Source organism: Nymphalis io, chromosome 17, assembly GCF_905147045.1.
Source record: "Nymphalis io chromosome 17, ilAglIoxx1.1, whole genome shotgun sequence".
In the NCBI taxonomy this organism is placed as follows: Eukaryota; Metazoa; Arthropoda; class Insecta; order Lepidoptera; family Nymphalidae; genus Nymphalis; species Nymphalis io.
The window spans coordinates 8,608,477-8,629,237 of record NC_065904.1 but is presented as its reverse complement, the minus strand read 5'-3'; the positions used below and the strand labels follow the sequence as shown (position 1 = coordinate 8,629,237).

At 34.9% G+C, this 20,761-nt stretch overlaps 2 protein-coding genes across 7 annotated transcripts in view; one reads left to right on the top strand and one right to left on the bottom strand.

The window, feature by feature from the left end:
- LOC126774826 (tyrosine-protein kinase receptor torso-like) overlaps window positions 1–20,536 on the bottom strand; it is a 177,515-nt gene extending 156,979 nt beyond the window's left edge. Inside the window, exons 1-7 of one of the 2 annotated variants that reach the window (XM_050496452.1) lie at window positions 20,206–20,536; window positions 19,950–20,111; window positions 19,594–19,826; window positions 13,165–13,963; window positions 12,701–12,921; window positions 11,596–11,856; window positions 9,283–10,933 (exon numbers count right to left, since the gene is read on the bottom strand). In XM_050496452.1, the coding sequence (XP_050352409.1) occupies window positions 10,572–10,933; window positions 11,596–11,856; window positions 12,701–12,921; window positions 13,165–13,963; window positions 19,594–19,826; window positions 19,950–20,111; window positions 20,206–20,267 (2,100 nt within the window). In that variant the 5' untranslated portion in view covers window positions 20,268–20,536 and the 3' untranslated portion in view covers window positions 9,283–10,571. Of the gene's footprint in view, window positions 1–9,282; window positions 10,934–11,595; window positions 11,857–12,700; window positions 12,922–13,164; window positions 13,964–19,593; window positions 19,827–19,949; window positions 20,112–20,205 lie in introns of those variants that run through there. The other variant, XM_050496453.1, reaches the window with a different exon arrangement.
- Window positions 1–20,761, top strand: part of LOC126774818 (zinc finger protein 608-like) — a 361,874-nt gene that overhangs the window by 91,159 nt on the left and 249,954 nt on the right. For 3 of the 5 annotated variants that reach the window (XM_050496431.1, XM_050496433.1, XM_050496430.1), the window contains 8 exons: window positions 2,491–2,578; window positions 2,742–3,474; window positions 3,889–4,098; window positions 4,785–4,895; window positions 5,002–5,324; window positions 5,819–5,972; window positions 6,080–6,560; window positions 6,983–9,146. In XM_050496431.1, coding sequence (XP_050352388.1) covers window positions 2,491–2,578; window positions 2,742–3,474; window positions 3,889–4,098; window positions 4,785–4,895; window positions 5,002–5,324; window positions 5,819–5,972; window positions 6,080–6,560; window positions 6,983–7,044 — 2,162 coding nt within the window. In that variant the 3' untranslated portion in view covers window positions 7,045–9,146. Of the gene's footprint in view, window positions 1–2,490; window positions 2,579–2,741; window positions 3,475–3,888; window positions 4,099–4,784; window positions 4,896–5,001; window positions 5,325–5,818; window positions 5,973–6,079; window positions 6,561–6,850; window positions 9,147–20,761 lie in introns of those variants that run through there. The other 2 variants (XR_007669838.1, XM_050496434.1) reach the window with 2 other exon arrangements.

Here is a 20,761-nt window from a genome sequence, read left to right as displayed (position 1 = left end):
TCTCCATAATGATGAAAGTTTGAAGAAAGAGTATTTTTGGTAAATATTTATGTTTAAATACAATACATGTTATAAAACAAAGCCTTTTATTATTATTATTTTTAGAACGATTTTAAATGTCAGTGTATTATTCTTAATAACTTGGTTATATATTATTGTGTACATTATCCGATTACGTAAATTAGCGTGTTGTCTATTTGTTATCGATTGGTAATACGTACCAAAGAAATATTTTGGAGGAGGATTCCATTGCGTTGTGTAATTCTACCGCAATGCGTGTATTACACAAAAGAAAACTGTCTAGTTTATTTTGATATTATAGACAGACCATTTATATATGTGATTTTTTTAAGGAAACTAAACTTATGAAGAGTGTAAGAACCAGGATTGCAGGAATATGTATATATATATATATATATATATATATATATGTATATCTGGTCTGACCGGAAGTATAAAACAAGCAATAACAAAAATGAATTAAATAATATACGTGTAGTGTTTGCTCCTTTTATTGCTAAAAAGATTGAAAATAAATTCTATAAGTGATACGTTTTTAAGGATGTAAATAACTTTCGTAAGTAAATAAAGACCGTAACTTTCTATAATATATAAGTTAGATTGCGACCTGTCACTATCATAGACATAGCATTACCTTATTTAATGCTATTTTATACAACACAATTTATATACATTTTTTAAAAGGCGGGCTAAATAAAAAATGCATCTGCCACACATCCTTAAGTATTGCCGTTTGTAGGAGCGCAAAAGAAAAATAAATAGTTATACAGAAAATTATTACTACACTAATTATGTGATAATTACTTAATTCAATTGTTTTAAGATTGTAACAAAATAAAAGAAATTCAAATGTAGTATAATAAAATTGAATTAATATCCAATTAAAATTGCACATGTCCTAATATTTCGATTGTGGTGTTGCCTGAAAACAAAAAAATGCAGAAACATCAAAAATAAAGTTAATCAAAACAGTAGAAAAGATGTTTAAACCAAAGGCACGTTTAACACGTCTGTGGACTTTTATTGAAGAAAAAAAGCTTTTATTAAGTATGAATAAAAACCGATCTATTTATTTCATTTTTATATAGTAATAAATATATATTTCAGGTCAAGCAATTTAGTGTGAAATGTGAATTTTTAACCAAAGATTGCGGTTTTAAAACCTGGCAATCAACAGAGTTTTCGTTTGCTTAGTTTGTGTTTATAATTCATCTCCAGATCAGCGGAGTAGGTATACATCGCGACCTTCGTGTGTCAGATGAAACTGTGACATGTATTCACCAACAAGCGTTGGATTAGCGTGGTGGGATATGCTCCAAACCTTTTCCTCAAAAAGAAAAGAGACCTTCGCTCAGCAGTGGGACATTTAATCTGACACTTTACTAATAAATAAATATTCTTGTTTTGTCCCTTATTTATACAACTTTAATTATGTATAACTTATATAACGTAATAACGTATAAAGAAGGATCAACATTTTATACTCCTAATATATAAATAAACGTCTCATTCACAAACTTTATACAATTTATCGTTAAATCGTGCTGACAATTTAATTCATCTATCATCGTGCCCATTGATTCACTTAGTACAATAACTCGCTCTTATAATGCTAATGGCTTATAGAGAAATGCTTTATGTGTCCATTGTTTTGAGGAACAATAAATGTTGAAAGAGAATTATTGAGACATCGCATGAGCCGGCTACCGACTGCCGAGCGACCTCATCTGTTTATTATTCCTCTGATTTATACCACATGTCATGGTGATTTTGCTTATGTTGTGTCGTGTTTACATGTTATATTTGATTTTACTATTTCTATCTAATTTTTATTGAATGCTTTTTATTAAACTCTGTATTTAGTAGTATGTAGTTTAATATTTTAGTATAATTGAAGTTCTTTTTAACATTTAAAGGTTTATTTTTATAACATGTGTGGAAAAATAGCTCCATGGGGGATTAAAAGGGACTGCCAGCTACCCTTATTTTCGTCGCAATTTGTTTATTCTACACTCGAATAAGTTTTGCGGACAAATGGATTAACACGCTCACTAAGTACCGACTCGCTGAATAAAAAACGTTATAGTCGTTTATAAAAAACGTAAAAACAGCATATAAACTGGTGGAAAAGTTTTATACGAGCCGTGGAGAACGGGATTAAATTGATTAATTAAATTTGCATAAGTTAGCACGCAAGCGTGATAAGCGAGGGTGGTTTAGGGTAACGCGAGCGTTTCTAAATATGCGGCTAAAGTCACGTTCCTGGAGCGCCGGGTACGCCGCACGCCGCGCGCCGCACGCCCCTCTCACTCTATGCAAATCAGCGCCCTCGTGACAAATTGGATCGCTTCGCCAATAACTCCACTGCATCCATTTTGCCCTTGTCGACCCCAATTTGAATTTGAAAGTTTCGACACTAATAGTAGTCGGTTCATATTAGTATTACCTTAATACTTTTTGTTTTTACAGGTGTTTTAGTTGTGAATGTAACGTGGCGAGGGAAGACTTACGTCGGAACTTTATTAGACTGCACGCGACATGATTGGGCGCCACCAAGGTTAGTAATCAGTAATAATCGATCATTCGAGGATATTTACTAAATGAACATCCATTACATGATTTCAATATACGCAATAAACAATGTGTAATATTTTAGAATTATTTGATACGTTTTCTATGAATTTATGAACATGCAAAAACTAATTTATATTTGCTTGCAGATTTTGCGATTCCCCCACAGAGGAGTTGGATGCGCGGACACCTAAGGGGCGAGCAAAACGCGGTCGAGGTGCCGCACCCACTGACATGACAAACTTTACCGAGACACGGTCCTCTGTACATAGTAAGCTGCGAAACGGTGGCGCTAAAGGTCGACGAGCGCTACCTTCTCCGACTCCATTCACTCCTCCTAGACCGGACTCTAAAAGGAAACGCAATTCTGATGCGGAAGAACGTCCACCTACTCCTAAAACAAAACGTCCACCTCCAACTCCCTCGTCACCTCCACCTGATCCAGTTTTACTGGAATGCCCAGAGCCCAACTGCTCGAAAAAGTACAAGCACGCGAACGGTTTGAAATACCACCGATCGCACGCGCATGGATCACCAGATGAAGACGATAAAGACGGTTCTAGTTCTGAATTAGAGGAACCCACAGTAGAACCGGCGTCACCGGCTCGGCCGCCCTCAGAACCCGCAACGCCTGCAACTCCAGTTAAATCTCCTACTCCTACAAAATCACCTGAAGAAAAAAGTGATAAGTCACCTGAAAAATCTCCGGAGAAAACAGATGCAGCAGTAGACTCTCCGCCGCAACCTCGATTCGAAGAATTCGCGACGACTCCGGAGCCACAGCCGCAAGCAGAACGTCCTCCTACTCCTCCCGCACCCGCCACCCCTCCCCCTGAATCTCTCCCCACATTACAGCCGACGACACAGCTGACACAATTCAAGGTACGAAATTTCATTTGAATATTCATGTGCTATTAAGAATAAACAATATTGTTGGAGATAGAACCCTAATATTAATACAACATAAATAACACAACATTTCTAGCAATAAGCAGTTTGTAGATTATTATTTGTGATTTAACCATCAGTATGATCACACATAAATAATTTAAATGTATGAGATTGACATATGGTACTAACTTTTACTAGTAAAGTATTCTTAAAGAGGGTTGGTAGGCTGGCCGTAAAAACATGAAAAATCCATTTTCATGCAACTTTTACACTACGTCGATCTCATGGACGTGATAAAGGCAAGCGATGATGACGAAGGTGATAAATAAGGGTGACGTCACATTAAAGAATCAATATCGTGTTTTATTGTTAAACTGCAAACTAATATTTTACGTTATGTTTCAGGTTAAGCCACGTTCAGCGTTAATGCCATCGGAAGAGCGTAAATCGACGGAGTCTCCTCCAGACGAGTCGCCAGGCAAGCGACGCGCGAGACGGTCCCCCACGCCAGGAGTTCGCTCCCCGGCCTACTCTGACATATCTGACGACGCGGCACCGACAGAGGGCGCCGCTGATGCAGACGCCGGTCATCGACCGTTCCCAGTGTATCATCAGGTAAAATGATAATCCATATCATACTAGATACCATATACATATATAAACAAATACGTCCTCCCATTTTAATATTACCCTCAATCGACAGCTGCAATATATTGCAATAACATAATTTGTAACACTAACTTAAGTAATTATCATAATTCATAGCGCATTATTAATCAAAATTCTAAAACACGTCACGTACGTACGTTCACGTCTCAACTACTCAACTCGTAATCATGAAATTTGGTAAACACGTTGTAAGACGTACAGAAAAGGACATAGGTTGTTACCCACCCTATGGGCAAATCCGCTTGCTGAAACTAGTAGCACATTTTTTTTTATAGAATAGTAAGGCGGACGAGCTTAGGGGCCACCTGATGGTAAGTGGTCACCAACACCCGTAGACATTGGCATTGTAAGAAATGTTAACCATCGCTTACATCACCAATGCGCCACCAACCTTGGGAACTAAGATGTTATGTCCTTTGTGCCTGTAATTACACTGGCTCACTCACCCTTCAAACCGGAACACAACAAATACCAAGTACTGCTGTTTTGCGGTAGAATATCTGATGAGTGGGTGGTACCTACACAGACGAGCTTGCACAAAGCTCTACCACCAGTAATATGTATATAAAAATATAGGTAATTTATATAGATGATCTAAATTAATTAAATAAATATGTCGTTTGTCAATACAGTATTATGGTCAGCCGCCATACTTGCCGCCCGCGCATCCAGCCAGTGCCCCCCCGCCCAGCGATAAAGGCAAAGAAGACCTCTCTAAAGGAGATCCAAAGACTGACCTTAAGGTATTAATTCAAACAAATAACTCAAGATTTATTATCTCATCATTTTATTTACATATTAATTATAACCTGGTATGTGATCTACATTTAATTTGATATTTTTTTCTAGGACGGTAAACCAGAAGGTGGCCCTCAGAAAGTCCTACCTCCTCACTTCTACCCATACAACTACGTTCCGAATTTTCCCTACAACGTGGAATCGGGACCCCCGCCTGGGGCACCCGTAGATGACAAATCCAAGGATTCGGATCGTTCCAAAACGACTCCAAGTCCTTTAGATAAGAGTAAACAATCCAGATCCGCGGAAGGAAAGGACCCCTCTAGACCGAATGAAAATCATCAGATCCTGAAGGAGAGTATAGAGATGAAAGCGCAAATGGGACCCTACGCCTTCCAGAGACCACCGCACGCGCGGGAAGAGGAATTAAGAAGGTTGGTTCCCTTTTCTGGAGTTATTTATTCGACAATTATCAATATGTTAAGGCATAACTCTTAAAAGTGTAAAAGCTGTTAATGTCCCACTGCTGGGCTAAGGCCTCCTCTCCATTTTGAGAAGGTTTAGAGCTTATTCCACCACGCTGCTCCAATGCGGGTTGTTAAAATACACATGTGGCAGAATTTCAATGAAATTAGACACATGCAGGTTTCCTCACGATGTTTTCCACCGTCAAGCACGAGATGAATTATAAACACAAATTAAGCTCATGAATATTCAGTGGTGCTTGCCCGGGTTTGAACCCACGATCATCGGTTAAGATTCACGCGTTCTAACCACTAGGCTATACTGTACTGTAAAAGCTAGATTTTTTTTAAAAATATTTTCTTATACAGTTTACGTCATTGTTTCAAATAATAATTATCACTATGCGTAGATAATTAAGCTATATATATTATAAGATGATTTATTACGACTTTGATTATTACAGGTATTATATGAGCCTCGAACAGCGTCGCAAAGAAGGCGGTGATGGGAAGCAGGTGGGGGGCCTGCCGGGAGCGTCAGCGGGGGGCGGAGGGCCGCGCCCACAACCCGCACACAAACCCAAAGACAAAGACGACAAGCCTAAAGAGGAAGTCAAGGTATGGATGGAGGCGGTGCGGACTACGTGTATAATTTCTCATTATAATATGTCGGTACTGCTATCGTACATTCAACAAACGGCTCGTAACCATAATTGTACTTTCAGGTTAAGCAGGAAGGTCAGAAGCCGACGACCGAGACTCAGGGTCCGCCGCCGCCGCCGACCTCGCAGTACTACCTGCCGCCGTACATGCAGCCGCCGCACTACGGCGCCCTGCCCTTCGACCCGGTGTACCGCGCGCCGCTGAGCCCGATGCTGGTGGGCGGCTTCGGCGGCGGCTGGACCGTGCCGCGCTACCACGCGCCAGAGGACCTGTCGCGGCCCGGCGCGCCCGCCAAGCTGGAGCTGCTGCCGCCCGGCCACGGCGCGCAGTACGCGTACGGGCCGCACGGCGCGCACGGGCCGCACTCGGCGCCGCACAAGATCCACGAGCTGCAGGAGCACGCCAAGTCGCCGCAGGGCAAGCCGCCGCGCCCCGAGCCGCCCAAGGAGGCGCCGCGCTCGCCGCCGCCGCAGCGCCACGTGCACACGCACCACCACACGCACGTGGGGCTCGGCTACCCGCTCTACCCGCCGCCCTACCCCGGTGCGTTACCCACACGAGCTAGCGACCCATCACCATTACCATCTTAACACGATTTTCACATTTACTTACTTTTTGTACCTTTATCTCTACACATTTTCCGGTTTCATTGTTTTTGTATATCATGAGTTCGTACGTTACATACTAGTACATGTTCTTATTTTCTCCACACCGATCAGTATCTAAACATTTGTATACCATATTCCCTTTTTCTCGAATACATCTTTCTCACGACCCGAGCCGACCCAACGCGATCCCGGTCGCTGCTAATGTTGACGTGTCATTGGTTGCAGGGGCGCGATAGCATTCGGCTGAAAAGCGGCCGAGCCCCGCACGAGTGTAACGTCCCCCAATAGAAAGATGTCATTCGGGATATTGAAAGTTACTAACAGAGAGAGACTTTAATAGAAGATTATATGTTCCAGCGGCAGCCGTACTGGCGAGTACACAGGCGGTCGTCAACTCATTTCCGACTCCGCCCAAATGAGTAACCGCTAACGATAAGTGCAGGAGCGGCCCCTAACGACTCGTCGACTCCGAGCGGCGAGTCGACCAAAGATAGACCCGAGTGAGAATATCGACGTTTCGATCGATCGAAAATCGACAATGGAAACTAACCGGATGTGACAAACTGTGTGACTCTTGTGAGATTATTGAAGACTAATATAAACTGTGAACTGAAAAGTGAATCGATCTTATCTCTACGCCTGTAGCCGTAAATAAACACTGTGATCTCGCATTACCCACAAACGTGTATGTGACGTGCGCTTTGAATGTTTTAGAATGTGAACTAATAGTTACCTGAGTTTTAGTTGAAGTGTGTTGTGGTTTCGAGGACTCCATTGTGGTTGTTTTGAACGTGTAAATGTTGGAGGGACATTGGATATTGGACTTTAACCGACTCCGCATTGAAATGTTTTCGTTTTGTAATTAACTAGTGAAAGCACAAACTAGTTCTGTACATATTAGCGTTATCTGTAAATTACATGAATAATATTAGTGTCCAGAATGTTGATCAATATTGTAATATAAAACATCGAATTATCTGTTTGTCCTGGGCATTGTACTGACGATTGAAGCCCCGTGAAATTATATCTTGAGTACAGTGTACTGAGATCTTTATTTATGAAAGAGCATTCCAACAAAACAAAATCGACCGTATCTAGTTTTAAACGTAAGATTATTCGATATTTAATTTAAGTAATATAGTCTAAGATTAAAGGCATCAATGTGATCAACATAACAATGAGTCGTAGCGTGCACAAATCGTAATCTGTCTCGGTATTAGCGAGAAACGACTATTTATAATGTAGAGAGCATTCTATAGAATTGTGGAGTGTTTTGAATATCGCTGTGCGTATGTATGTCTGGCTTTTAAGGATAAATATATATATAAAAAATAAATCTCATAGTCCGATATTCACAAATACAAGGGATTAGCGTTTCCATAACTTTCTGTACTGCACTGTTAGTCAAAAGCTGTATTTTGATTAATGTAATTTTATTTTTTTGTGTCATCGTAATATGTGATAGGACACGAATGTATTGATTTTGTTACAAAGAATAGTCTTCCAGTCGAAACTTTAATGCGGCTGTTGTCTTGTAAATTGTGTTTGCATTTCAATGTTTCCTATCCGTAACAGATTAGAACCGAACGTTGTTCTAGTATCAGCACATTAAGTGTTAATGTATTTTAAGTAATCCGAGTGTATTTTAGTCGAATGAAAGAGGCACGTCGATTGATCGCATTTCAAGAAAAGTAGTGGACCTCTGTAACACATAGATGACAAATATTATATGTAGTGAGTCTATTGTTTAACGAGGATAGTCAATGTACGCGTGTACCTGTTTCAGAAATTAAAACTGAGATTTGTGTTAATTGTGGGGCCTAAGTGTTTTCATTTAGTAAATAAAATTCTATGAAGAATTTTAAACATCGTATTTAAGATTTATTTTTTAATGTTCTCTCAATCAATAAAAAAAAAAAATTTAATTGATTTTTTTGTATCAAAACTTCAGTTGAGCTTAAAATTATATTTTCATAATAATTTAAACTATTTGCAATATATAGAAATTGTACAATTAAACATTTTAACTCGAGGTATATTTAGAAAGATTAATGTACAAAATATCCAAGGGCATTATTGGTAATAGAATATAAATTTCTGGATTAAAGTTTATTAGGTTTGAAAGACGAACATTATTTGGGCATGATTAATTAATATTCGAACTTCTATTTTTATAAGAAACTGCAGCATACTTTTTTGTTAAGTTTTGCTAACAGATAAATGTTAAACCATACGAGTGTTTATTTTGTATGTATATGATTACAAAAGCACGCTGTTTTTTGTATAGCGCTAATGCGTTGATAGACTGAAAATTATTTTATATCAATCGACGCGAAGTCGCGGCTCATTACGCTTTCATTATTTTGTATTGTACCAGTGACTTGGTATGCAACACGTTGTTGTATTATAATGTATCGATATATTATTTGTGTATTTTTTCGATGTAAGTAAAGCCAACTTTGATTTCTTAGAAAAGAATTCGAGACGTTAAAAAAAGGAATAATAAAGATAAATTATTTCTTAATAATGTTTTATTTCCTTAGTCCTTAAATAAACATACATTATATAAAGAATTGTTATAATTATGCATAATGCAAATTGACTAGGAACGATATTGTTAGTACGTTAAAATTTCAAAGAAGAGAGACATTATTTTTTCACTTACAGAAAGATATTTTAAAAGTGTACAAATTACAGATAATTTTGAGATCTTAAATCGATAACATAGGGAATAATTTAATTTAAAACATATGTGGTAACAATGAAATACGAAAATAATTATTAGTTAGTAATTCATAAAGGTAATACATTAAATTAAAAAAAATACTGATTGAAATTATACCTAAGAATAGGGTACAAAATTTATAAGAAAAATATTTAAAAGTACAATATTATGAATACAGTCATAGTCATCTTTGGCTACTATTTGTTAGAGTAAAAAGGTACAAAAAAATAGGTTTGGCAAGATTGTTAATGGTATAAAAGGTTACACTTAAGCAAGGTTTCTTTAAACGTCTATTGACGCGCTCGAAGGTATGAATGACTCGTATGCCTTGACGGCAAACGTCATGACGCTCTCTTATGACGTCATACGATCTCCGCCACTGTTCTCTACTCCCTTGGATGTGCGTAGCGCATATACAATATACTTTACTACTCTTTATAGTAATAAGTTAAATATTGTTCTAACGGAACTTATTTTTATTTTATTATTGTTTTTCTTTAATTAATATAGATTATTTCTATAATAATTTCAATGTTTCACATCTCTGCCAATCGTTTCGTGACGGCCACATTTTTTTGGAAATCTCTCTTAACGGATCTAATTTTTTATAGTGGCGTGTATTAGATGCGTTCAATACATTACACGCCAATATCTCGTTTGAGGGAATCGTAAACAGTTAGTCGTTAGAATTTTAGTTGTAGCGAACGTCACGAGTATTTATCATAATTTTATTATAATCACTATTATAATACCGAGATGTGTAGTATATATACCTACTGTGGCTAATGTCACATTTAAGTACGAATATTGTTAAAATGTTACAACCTCTTATAAAATGGTTTATAACTATAATACAATAATTATAAAAATACTCAAAAATATCCTGTAACTTATATGTTACTAATAGATTTTCACACGTGTTGCACAACCCTGAAATCTTGATATATATATACATATGAGAATACTTTAACATCGAAAATGGATGTACATTTATTTAATATTAAAGAGAGCGGAATGAAATTTACATCATTCAACATTTTACAGTATCAATTTTAAAGCACACTATAGACGTGCCAAGAAAATTTGGTAGAAGTTCGATCGTTTCACTGCTTATGTACAAATGCAAACCCTGCTTATAGTATTTGGTCTATTCAGGCTTTAAATTATTAGTTAGCTAAAATATTTATAAATATTAATTGAAAATAAAAATTAAATATCAGTCTATATATCGTCAGGTCTCAATTGCCTTTCTCCTTCGCAAAGAAATATTAGCATTGCTTTATATAAAAGATATAAGCCTAGCATACGACGTTCCCTGTGCGGCCACGATGACGCGACACCATAATAGTTGCCAGTCTTTAAATTTTTCAAATTTGGAAGGCCAATGACGTCAATCATGGCGGCTTCGTACGTGTACGCTTCGGCGGGAATAACGTTTTGGAATACGTGCAGACATATAACACCAACTTGGTCAGACCATATGTCGAGGATGTGTTGAACTTTTTTATCACCGGATTTTTTGAAATTTTTCTTCCAAAGAATGAGAGCTTGATATAGGTGTGAATACGGTCTAGAGCGTTTACCTGAAAAAAAAAAAACATTATCAGTATTTTGAAGGCTCATTGTTTGCTCAATTATATTCGGCGGTGGAACTTGCGGGTTCAATAACCGATCGTGACTATTTGTTCAGACCATTCAAATGTTTTTCGTGGTCGTGTTTCGTTTCCGCACCGGCCATTGTACGATTTTTTGTACAATTTATTTAAAACATCATAACAACAGACTGCAAATATTTTGGAATGACCGTTGGTTTTGTCGTTAAATTTCTTTAAAAATACATAGTTTATGTATATTAAGAGTAATATAATATCTATATTATCAATTATGTTAAAATATGCGAAAGTGACTTTGTTTTTTATTTGTGTGTTTGTTACGCTTTTACATCTTAACTACTAAACCGATCATTATGAAATTTTATATACAGGCGAGGGTATAAAAAAGGACATAGGGTACCTAACACAGCATCACTCACACGCGGACGAGACCACGGGCGGAAACTAGTTCTTAAATATACAAATGTTTTTATAATACCAAGCATCGCTACTTACGATACGGAGATTGATTGGCGCATTGGCTATGAAAGCGATGGTTGACATTTCTTAGAATGCCAATGTCTAAGGGCCTTGGTGACCACTTACCATCAGGTGGCCCATATTCTCGTCCGCCTTTCTATAAAAAAATTTACCTTTTCCAACATAAAAGATAGAGTTTATAAAAGTACTCCACGACGAGTAAGGGTTCTGTCTCCCAGCTTTGGCAGGCAAGTTAGCCGTCACCCTCGGGTCGAGGAGGAGGTATGTAAACGATGTTTTCGCGTTGCCTTCCCGCCATTTCTTGTCTAGTTTTGTGAAATCCGACCTCGCTATGTTTTCCAGTTCAATGTACGGAGATAGATTTTGTATCCAGTCGTCATTTCGGAGTGACTTTTCCAGTTCTACGCTATACGCTTAAAATTTAATAAAAGTTAGATTTTGATGATTTAAATGATATATTATATACAAATAAATATTAGATTCAAAGTGACTTTCAAGTGCTTGACTAAAAATCAATTGATTTCCACTGAGAAGCTATTTTAGGTAAAACTTATTTTATGTAGAATAATTGAAAATAGTTAATAAGTATTACTTTTATAAATAATTTTCGTCGATATTACTCTAGAGAATTTTTCCAGTATCATAGTAAAATAAATACAAATTACATATAATTATATACATAAAAAATATCCTATAAAATATACTGTCAATATTCTGACACTATCATTATCATCAAACAACAATCAATAGTGACTTTATACTCTTTGGTTATTATTTGAAGTATTTTTATCTAACGTCGTATACAGTTAATACATTAATTAGAATAGTTTTTATTTTTTTATATTAAACCTATTTTTAAATAAAAAACTTCCATATTAGCTTCACAGATATAAATTTCCTAGATGTTTGTCACACAGTGCTCATGCCCTTGACTAAATTACTCTTAACTATTTAAAAAAAAGAAAGTAGTAAATTAACATTTTAAGCATTTACTATCATAACCTATGTGGCGTATGGATGCAACATGTAGACGCGGTTAGAAAATAAGTTCAGTAATTTAAATGTTATAAAATATAATACATATTTAGATAATAATATTATTTAAGTTAAAACTTTCATAGTTTATCACATTCTAATTTAACAACTGACAAACTGAAAATTTAATGAAATTAATAAACTTATTTACAACGAGGCACTTTCTCAATTAATGAATGTGTCGAATTAAAAACAACATGAAAACTTTTTTTAAAAACTTACTTTTATTATCACGTTGAACAATAATAGGGTTCTTTTTTAAAGCTTGAAGTTTTTTTAAGTACAACATCTTAGTGTTATCTTGTATAGGGCCTGGATTGAAACCTAAGCGGACGAGTTCCGCCCTGAGTGTGTTGTTATCATACTCCATCGAGGAAGGGAGAGACGAGGCAATCGATAGAGTTGTCTGGTCTGGTGTTTCGGCTGTTTCTTCAACAGGAAGTCTAAAATAAAAGAAAAAAAAAAGAAAAATTAAGTATTTTAATAAACATAATTTTCATCAGCATTTCAAATATAAAATGATTCAAATTAATAAATCTTTGATCCACAATTATCTTAAAACAAAAAAGAATTATATTTAAATGTTTAACTTAAATGAATAAATAAGGTCGTCCGTGGACATTATTTAAGCAAACCAATGAGTAAAAATCAATGAGTATATTTTGAAAATTTTAATATGTACTCACACAACAGACGTAACGAGTAACCTCCTTTCAATAAGAACAATGTCTTCTTCCTTGTCTTCGTATTTATATTCCTCTTGCACATTACCTAGCACTATACTCCCCGAGAAGGTGCTGCTAACACCGCTACTCGCCGATGATCTCCTGGTATTAGTGCCTAATTTAACATCATCAACGCATACATCACTACAAGACGACAGCCATTCATTTGTTTTATTCTGCGCCACAGCTAATACCCTGTCCAAATTAACTTGTGATTCGTCGGTCGATACAGATCGCGTGTCTCGAGATAGCTTGATTATATCGTTAGCGGTCGAATTGTTTGAATGATTCTTGCATTTCTTTAAACTTGTCTTGTTGTTATAGTTCTTGTGAATGATGCTGTTCGGTGAGCCGGGTAGTGAGAAATTCTCGTATACACTTCCGCGTCGCATGACATCATTTGTACAATGGCAAGATACTCCAGTTTTATCAATTGTTTGTTCTAACGGCTGCACACCACTTATTTGTACACTTCTTGTTGATAAGCAAGTCTTAAAAGTGTTTGATGTCTCGTCCAGATTATTATTTGTATTGTCTAATATATGTTTGAAAGCAGTGTTACGCCACGGCTCTGACTCGTTTTCAAGTAGATATGTCTCACCCAGTATCGTAGGGTAGAGTTTGTTAATCACTAAACTATTCTGGTCACACCAATCTCGTATCATCTCGGATTTTCTGCTAACCGTTGCGCTGTTCAATCTGTGTTCGTCAACTGGTTCATATTCGGCAACCATTTGGTCTGTTGTCACACGAATTCGCTCTGGAAATTATATTTACAGTATTGAAGTAATTTATTATAAAAAGTAGAGTCATTTGCCATCCCGGGGCATATAAAAAAAAAAAAAATAGGAAATGCTGTCGGACTGTGTAGTAAATAATTAATGTAATAATAATAATGCCCTCCAGACCGATTTCGGCCACGGCGGCCAATCTCAAGAGAGATTAGCAAAATACGCAGGAGATATTATAGTGCACAAGTGTGTGCGCAAACACAGGTGCACTCTCTTTTCCCTCTCTTACTCTCACTCTCATAATCCGATGGGACGGCAATCCGACACGTCCGGAAAGAGTTCAGGCGCAGGACCAACGGCTTTTACGTGCTTTCCGAGGCATGGGAGTGTATACACTTCCAACTTCCAGACTCCGAGCTGCTACTGAGAATTTTTCTGATAGAAAAACCCAATAACTTTTTATTGGCCCGACCTGGGGATTGAACCCAGGACCTGATTATATCAAGCCACTAGACCAACGAGGCAGTCAATTAATGTATTATGTAAATGAAATATTAAGAAACAGTAAATACAGAGTTTCACGTCCGTTTGTCTCGGCTGATATATTTGCAAGCGCTGATAGCGTTTCTCGTTAGCCTGCTTAAATACTTTTTTGATTTAAACAGTATTATATTATTTTGCTTATTATTATTTAACTATACATTTTATGTTCTAATTAACTGCAACTGCAGTCAAACAGTAAAAACGGCTAACTACAAAAGAAATATAATGCACAAGTATATATTCAAATATAAGTGCATTATCTATTACGTCGCACTTAGTTGCATTCAAAATCATTTATTAATGGCGAAATTATTGAGTAGTTAATGCAAAAACTATCGCGGGTCCAAAAAAGAAAATAATCCGGTATTTTTTTTATGTCAATTTTTGTTTGAATTTTTTACTACGATAAGAATAGCGATTGATTAATTTCGAAACTGCACTTATGAATTATGTATCATATACTCAATTAGTTGTAATTGTATAATAACATAAATGTTTGCACATAAATGTTCCTTTAATATTATTTTTTCTAATCTAGCAATTGAGGCATAACGTTTTCTGGGATCATGTTGGAAATCGTAAACATTTACTTCATGCAGTCGAGTAACAATGACTAAGGTCTATGTTTATTCCTTATACAAATGTTATTAATATCAAATTTTCTCATAAATTCCTTAATATTTTCAAAAATACATAACATTAGACAATATGCATTGGTTAGAAACGGTTAAAATTTAATTTCTAGCATGGGACGGCAATCCAACATAAACGAAGATAAGTCAGGCATGAAATCAACTGCTTTGTCATCGCTCAATTAGGATAGTGATGGAATAGAGAATGCATTTGTTTTTGCGCGCACACATGTACGCACTTACATATCTCCTGCGGAGCTTATCTTCGTTAAGAATAACCGGCATGACCTAAATCGATCAGAAGGTCGTCAGCATAAATTTATTCATTTATAATCATACCTTTACTAATATTATAAATCAAAAAGGCATCTTTGCCTGCCTCTTACACTTTAACGGCTAAACTACTGAACCGATTTTAATACCAAAATTGGTGAGGAGTAAGCTTGAACTTGAAGAACGAAGGCTACTTTTTTATAATTAATACCAACACACGTGCGAAAACTACATACCTTCGAACACTCGAGAGTTACATGCCAGGAGATCGAACTATTGCATTGCAACCCCCTATCTACATTGATTGTATACAATCATATTTGGTGATTTCTATTCATTTAAATATTTGCTGCATATAGTTTTTAGTAGGCAATATTATTATAAAATTGTAATACATGAACATTAAACGTAATTTTGTTCCCACGGCGGCAGTATTCGATTTTTGTCAGACCGGTAGCGGTTTCTATATATTACACAATATTAAGAAATTATAAGATAACGACTCTCTGACTCATTGGAAGTACTCCAATAACACTTGCAATGCAGATATATATCGAGTAATAATTTTGTAGACGTGAAAGAATGATAAAAATGTTTTAAGTACTTTTTAATAATAATATTTTATTTCAGAAAACTATTAACTAACTATAACTCTATTTTATTATTATTATTATTTTTATAGAATGAGAAGGCGGACGAGCATATGGGCCACCTGATGGTAAGTGGTCACCAACTCTAACCTTAGACATTGGCATTGTAAGAATTGTCAACCATCGCTTACATAGCCAATGCGCCACCAACATTGGGAACTAAGATTTTATGTCCCTTGTGCCTGTAATTACACTGGCTCACTCACCCTTCAAACCGGAACACACCAATATCAAGTACTGCTGTTTTGCGGTAGAATATCTGATGAGTGGGTGGTACCTACCCAGACGAGCTTGCACAAAGCCCTACGACCAGTAGTAATTGTAAATGAAAACCCAAGACTAATTTTAGTTAATTGGTAGTTAATAATATGAAACGGCAAATTTATATACCACCTACTGTGTTTATATTCTTCCATATAAATAGTTGCAAGATTTTTTTTTTTTTTATTTGCCGGGAGGGCAAATGGCTCTACTCCACCTGATGGTAAGTGGTAGTAGAGTCCAAACGCGACGACGGCCAGTACAGATGGGAAAAACGTTCTGCACTAGCCGCCTTCGCCTTGCCGGCCCGCAAGATGCCTCTTCACGCCTCGTTTGAAGGAACCCGGGTTGTAAGAGGAGGGGAATACGTGAGCTGGTAAGGAATACCATTTTTTGGAAGTGCGACAAAGAAAGGAGTTGCCAAATTTCTTTGTTCGCGATGGAATTGATGTCACAGTTAGGCGGTGACATCGAGAACCAGAATTAGACATATGTGGCGAGTCTCAGCTTCCCATAATATCAAGTAGGTACAAGACTACAAGCCAGCAAACTTTTAATATTATAATTAAAAGAATGAATAAATTATATTTGATTAATTATGAATGAATAAAATATAATTCTTACTATAAGGTTTATGCGTGTATAATATGGAACTTTTTTTGTTGTAGGGTAATTGTTATAAGCACACTTAATTTGTTAGTGGACTATTGCGTTTTGGTCAAACCTTTGCGGTTTTGTTTTCAATGTACAATACTTATAATTAACTTAAAAATAGAAAATCCAAATATTGAAGTCTGTTAATAGGCTAAATTGCATTTTATTGATAAATATTAGTTGTAAAATGTATAGTACAGAACTTTATAGTTTATAAATAATGTATTTTTACAGAATGTTTAACTCTGCGGAACCTCAGGCACCGTCGCATTTGATCTCAAATCATTAAAACAACTCGCTTTAAAGCTACACTTAAGTGTCAGCACATTAAAATCATAGTTGTATGATTTAATTACTATTTCTAAGAAAGTACCGGCCAATATCAAATGAAATTTAGTAAATAAAAAAAATCATTATTTTAAGCTGTTTTTTGTTAGAAATACGTGGAATAATATAATTAACATACATGTGTTGTTCACTTGGATTGAAAAATAGTTTTTTATTCATTGTTAGTCATTTTAAGTAGTTTCGTCTTACTATTAATAAGTTAATTACGAATATTATGATACATAAAAAAGTTCATACTCGACTGCACAGAGCCATTAACTTTTTTGTATGGTGCTTTGTTTACACAGGGTTCCAGAAAGTTTTCGAACAGCCTTCGTTATTAAATTAGAAAATAAATAAAGGACCGTTTGTGTGCAAAAGAGTATGTAATTAGTAAGTTCACATACGATTGTACGCCATGGCAGTGAATAGATACCTCCCGGTTATTACTTTATCATATTAAATTGTAGTAATTGTAAAATTTTGTATTTTGCACAACTTTTTTTTTAATTTTACAACTCTTAGTTTCTGTCAATAATTAAGTGTAATGCTTCTAAATTCAATAAATGTAACACGAAAACAACTAATTATTATATTATATATTATACAATATATAAAATAACATAAATATTATGGTAAAGATGTTTCGGCAGATGCTGATGTTAATGGCAATCGTAAGAAAACCTGCTCGTCATATGTGTGGAGCCGGTGGCGGGTGCAGCTTGCGACGGCAGCTGTTTGTAAGATTGAGATCACGGTGAAAAAGGTTAATTCGCTTGAATTCAATAAGACAACACCCACACATTGTTAAACCTCGTTTTGAATACGCCTAATTTATATAATTACGAAAATTGAACTCATTAAGAACTTAAGTCTTGCATTTTATATGTTGAGTTTTTGAATGTGGGATACGCTTAATAAACGTATAAATATATATTTTAATTTTTGTTTCATTTTTAAATTAATTGTAAGTCAAAACATATATATATATATATATATATATATATATATATATATATATATATATATATAGCAACTTCATTAATTATGTTTTTGTTAATATTATCAATAGAAATTAGAAAGCGTATTCTTATTATTGTTGCTTTAATACGAAAATTAATAACTTCCGGCCACGAATGTTTATTTCGGAAAAGTATAACAGTTAATGTAGGCGGATACCGGCAATAAACTTAACTATTACGCACCCACGGTTTGACCTGCGTCAATTTTGATGTAACCTTTACTATATATCACCACCCACGATTATTACGAAAAACATATTTTAAGGTTACAAAACTCTTTGACGTTAATTATAATATTTATTTTTCTCTATTTAAAATTTTACAATGATATCATTTTTATATAAATAAAGACTAAAGATAAAAAAAATATCCTGATTTACCATAAACTAACCCATCTTTTTCGAAATATATTTTTTATATTAAAAAACGAGTCCTTTAAATTTTTTTTTTTAATAATTCATGATGCAAAAGATAACCTATATAAATGTGATGTCATTTTTCTTACGTTACTTGTGTTTTAGTATATATTTGTGTATGTATGTAGCTAAAAGCTAAAAAAGAATTTCCACAATAGATTGCTTGTATAGACCAGGGCAAACACTTTTATGTGCTTAATTTGCATATTAAATCAGCTTGTACTTGGCATGAAGGAATCATATTCTGGAAACTTACATATGTTGGAAAAAATTGTGCCATAGGTCTTGACATTCACAGGACATTATTGTTGATGTTTTTATTTTTAAATAATGTTCGAAGTTTATAAATACAACATAATTATTATATACTAATATATCTTATTCATAATAGAGATTGAACAGTAATTGAATATAACAATTTAGTTGGTGGGTGCTGCACTGTACTCCTTGCTAAATTATAAAATAGTCTGTATTAAGGACTAACAGTCCTGTTCTCTTTTTAGTGTGTCACAAAATTATTGTCTACAATATGTTTTTAATTACACCATATTTTTCTGTTTTTAATGTAAAAAAGTTAAAACTACATAAACAAATGTTTTTGTATTTAAGTGTGAAAAATAGTTCACAATAAAACCATATATTAATGGTTTCAAAATGGTGCAATCACTTTTTCTTAAACAATATGTAAAAAAATATAACAGTTATAGAATTTCAAATTTATTTTTATCAAAGTCATCTCATTTAAAATTGAAACTGGTTATGATGTGATGTCCATACATTCTCTTTTTAATGTATTTATTTTCCTGTTGCACAATCTTGAATAAAGTTTGTCTTAAGGAAATGAATTTTTTTTTAAATGTTATATAATTTATATAACTTACCTAAATCTAGAGTATATGCACATTGGGATCCAATGGAGTCATCACTTTGATCTACAACATTATGGAGATAGTCGTATACTTCCCACTGCTGTTCTCGCACAGCATAGTCAAACGCTGAAATACCATCCAAGTCACATCTGGATGGGTCACCCCCACAACCCAAAAGCAGCTTTAAATTGTCAACTTTACCCCATATTGCGGCTATGTGGACAGGGGTTATTCCATCGTCATTGCTAAAATAATTTCACTATATTAGAAAAACTGTACTTATTTGTCTTAGGATTTTTTATATATTCATAATTGTAAATTACACATTTTTGAATCTATTATAGAAATTAAAGTGATAAATTATTTACCTTAAGTTTGGATCTCCACCATGCTTTAAAATAATTTCTGTACATTCTTTAGACTTATTCAGGGGTTCTATACCAACAGCTAAATGTAACACCCCAATGCCTTTACACGGCAATACCAAATTTAAATCTACAGAATTTTCATTCAAAAATCGTTCCACAGATCTGCAAATGCACAGGAACAATATTAAATAGAACTAAAAAATTTCACTCATTGATCACTCATATTTTATTATTATCAGTTAAAATAAATAAATACCTCGCATCTCCACTTTGAATTAAGTCGTACAATTTAAACAACTCTCTATACGTGGTGCCCATGATTTTCGCAAATGGAAACTAAATTAAAAGTCTGCGAGCTCGCGACTTGTATGTCTTCATTTCCTGCGGGATTTCCTGCCTCGCTATCACTTTTATTTTTAGATTACGAAATTCAATGTCGTTTATAATCTCTAATAGTTACGATATCAGATATAATAACGCACTCATAATAAATTAATAACTTAAAAATAACCGAGAAACACTGTGCTCACATTTTCGTTTGTTTTTTTTCTGTAATTTTTTAAATTAACGTCAGTCACGCGAGACGATTCTTTGTTTATGTTTGTAAGTTCACTGCGTTCCGTTTCATGCAATTTTAGTTGTTATTTCCTTTTACTAATAAGAATGATTAAAAACAAATCTTTATTTTATTGAATTATATTAATATTATAATTGCAGTATATTATCTTAATATATTAAACATTTTATTAAAGGAATAATATTCAAATAGTTTACAACAGTAATAGTCTAACCAACGTTCAACTAGACCGTCA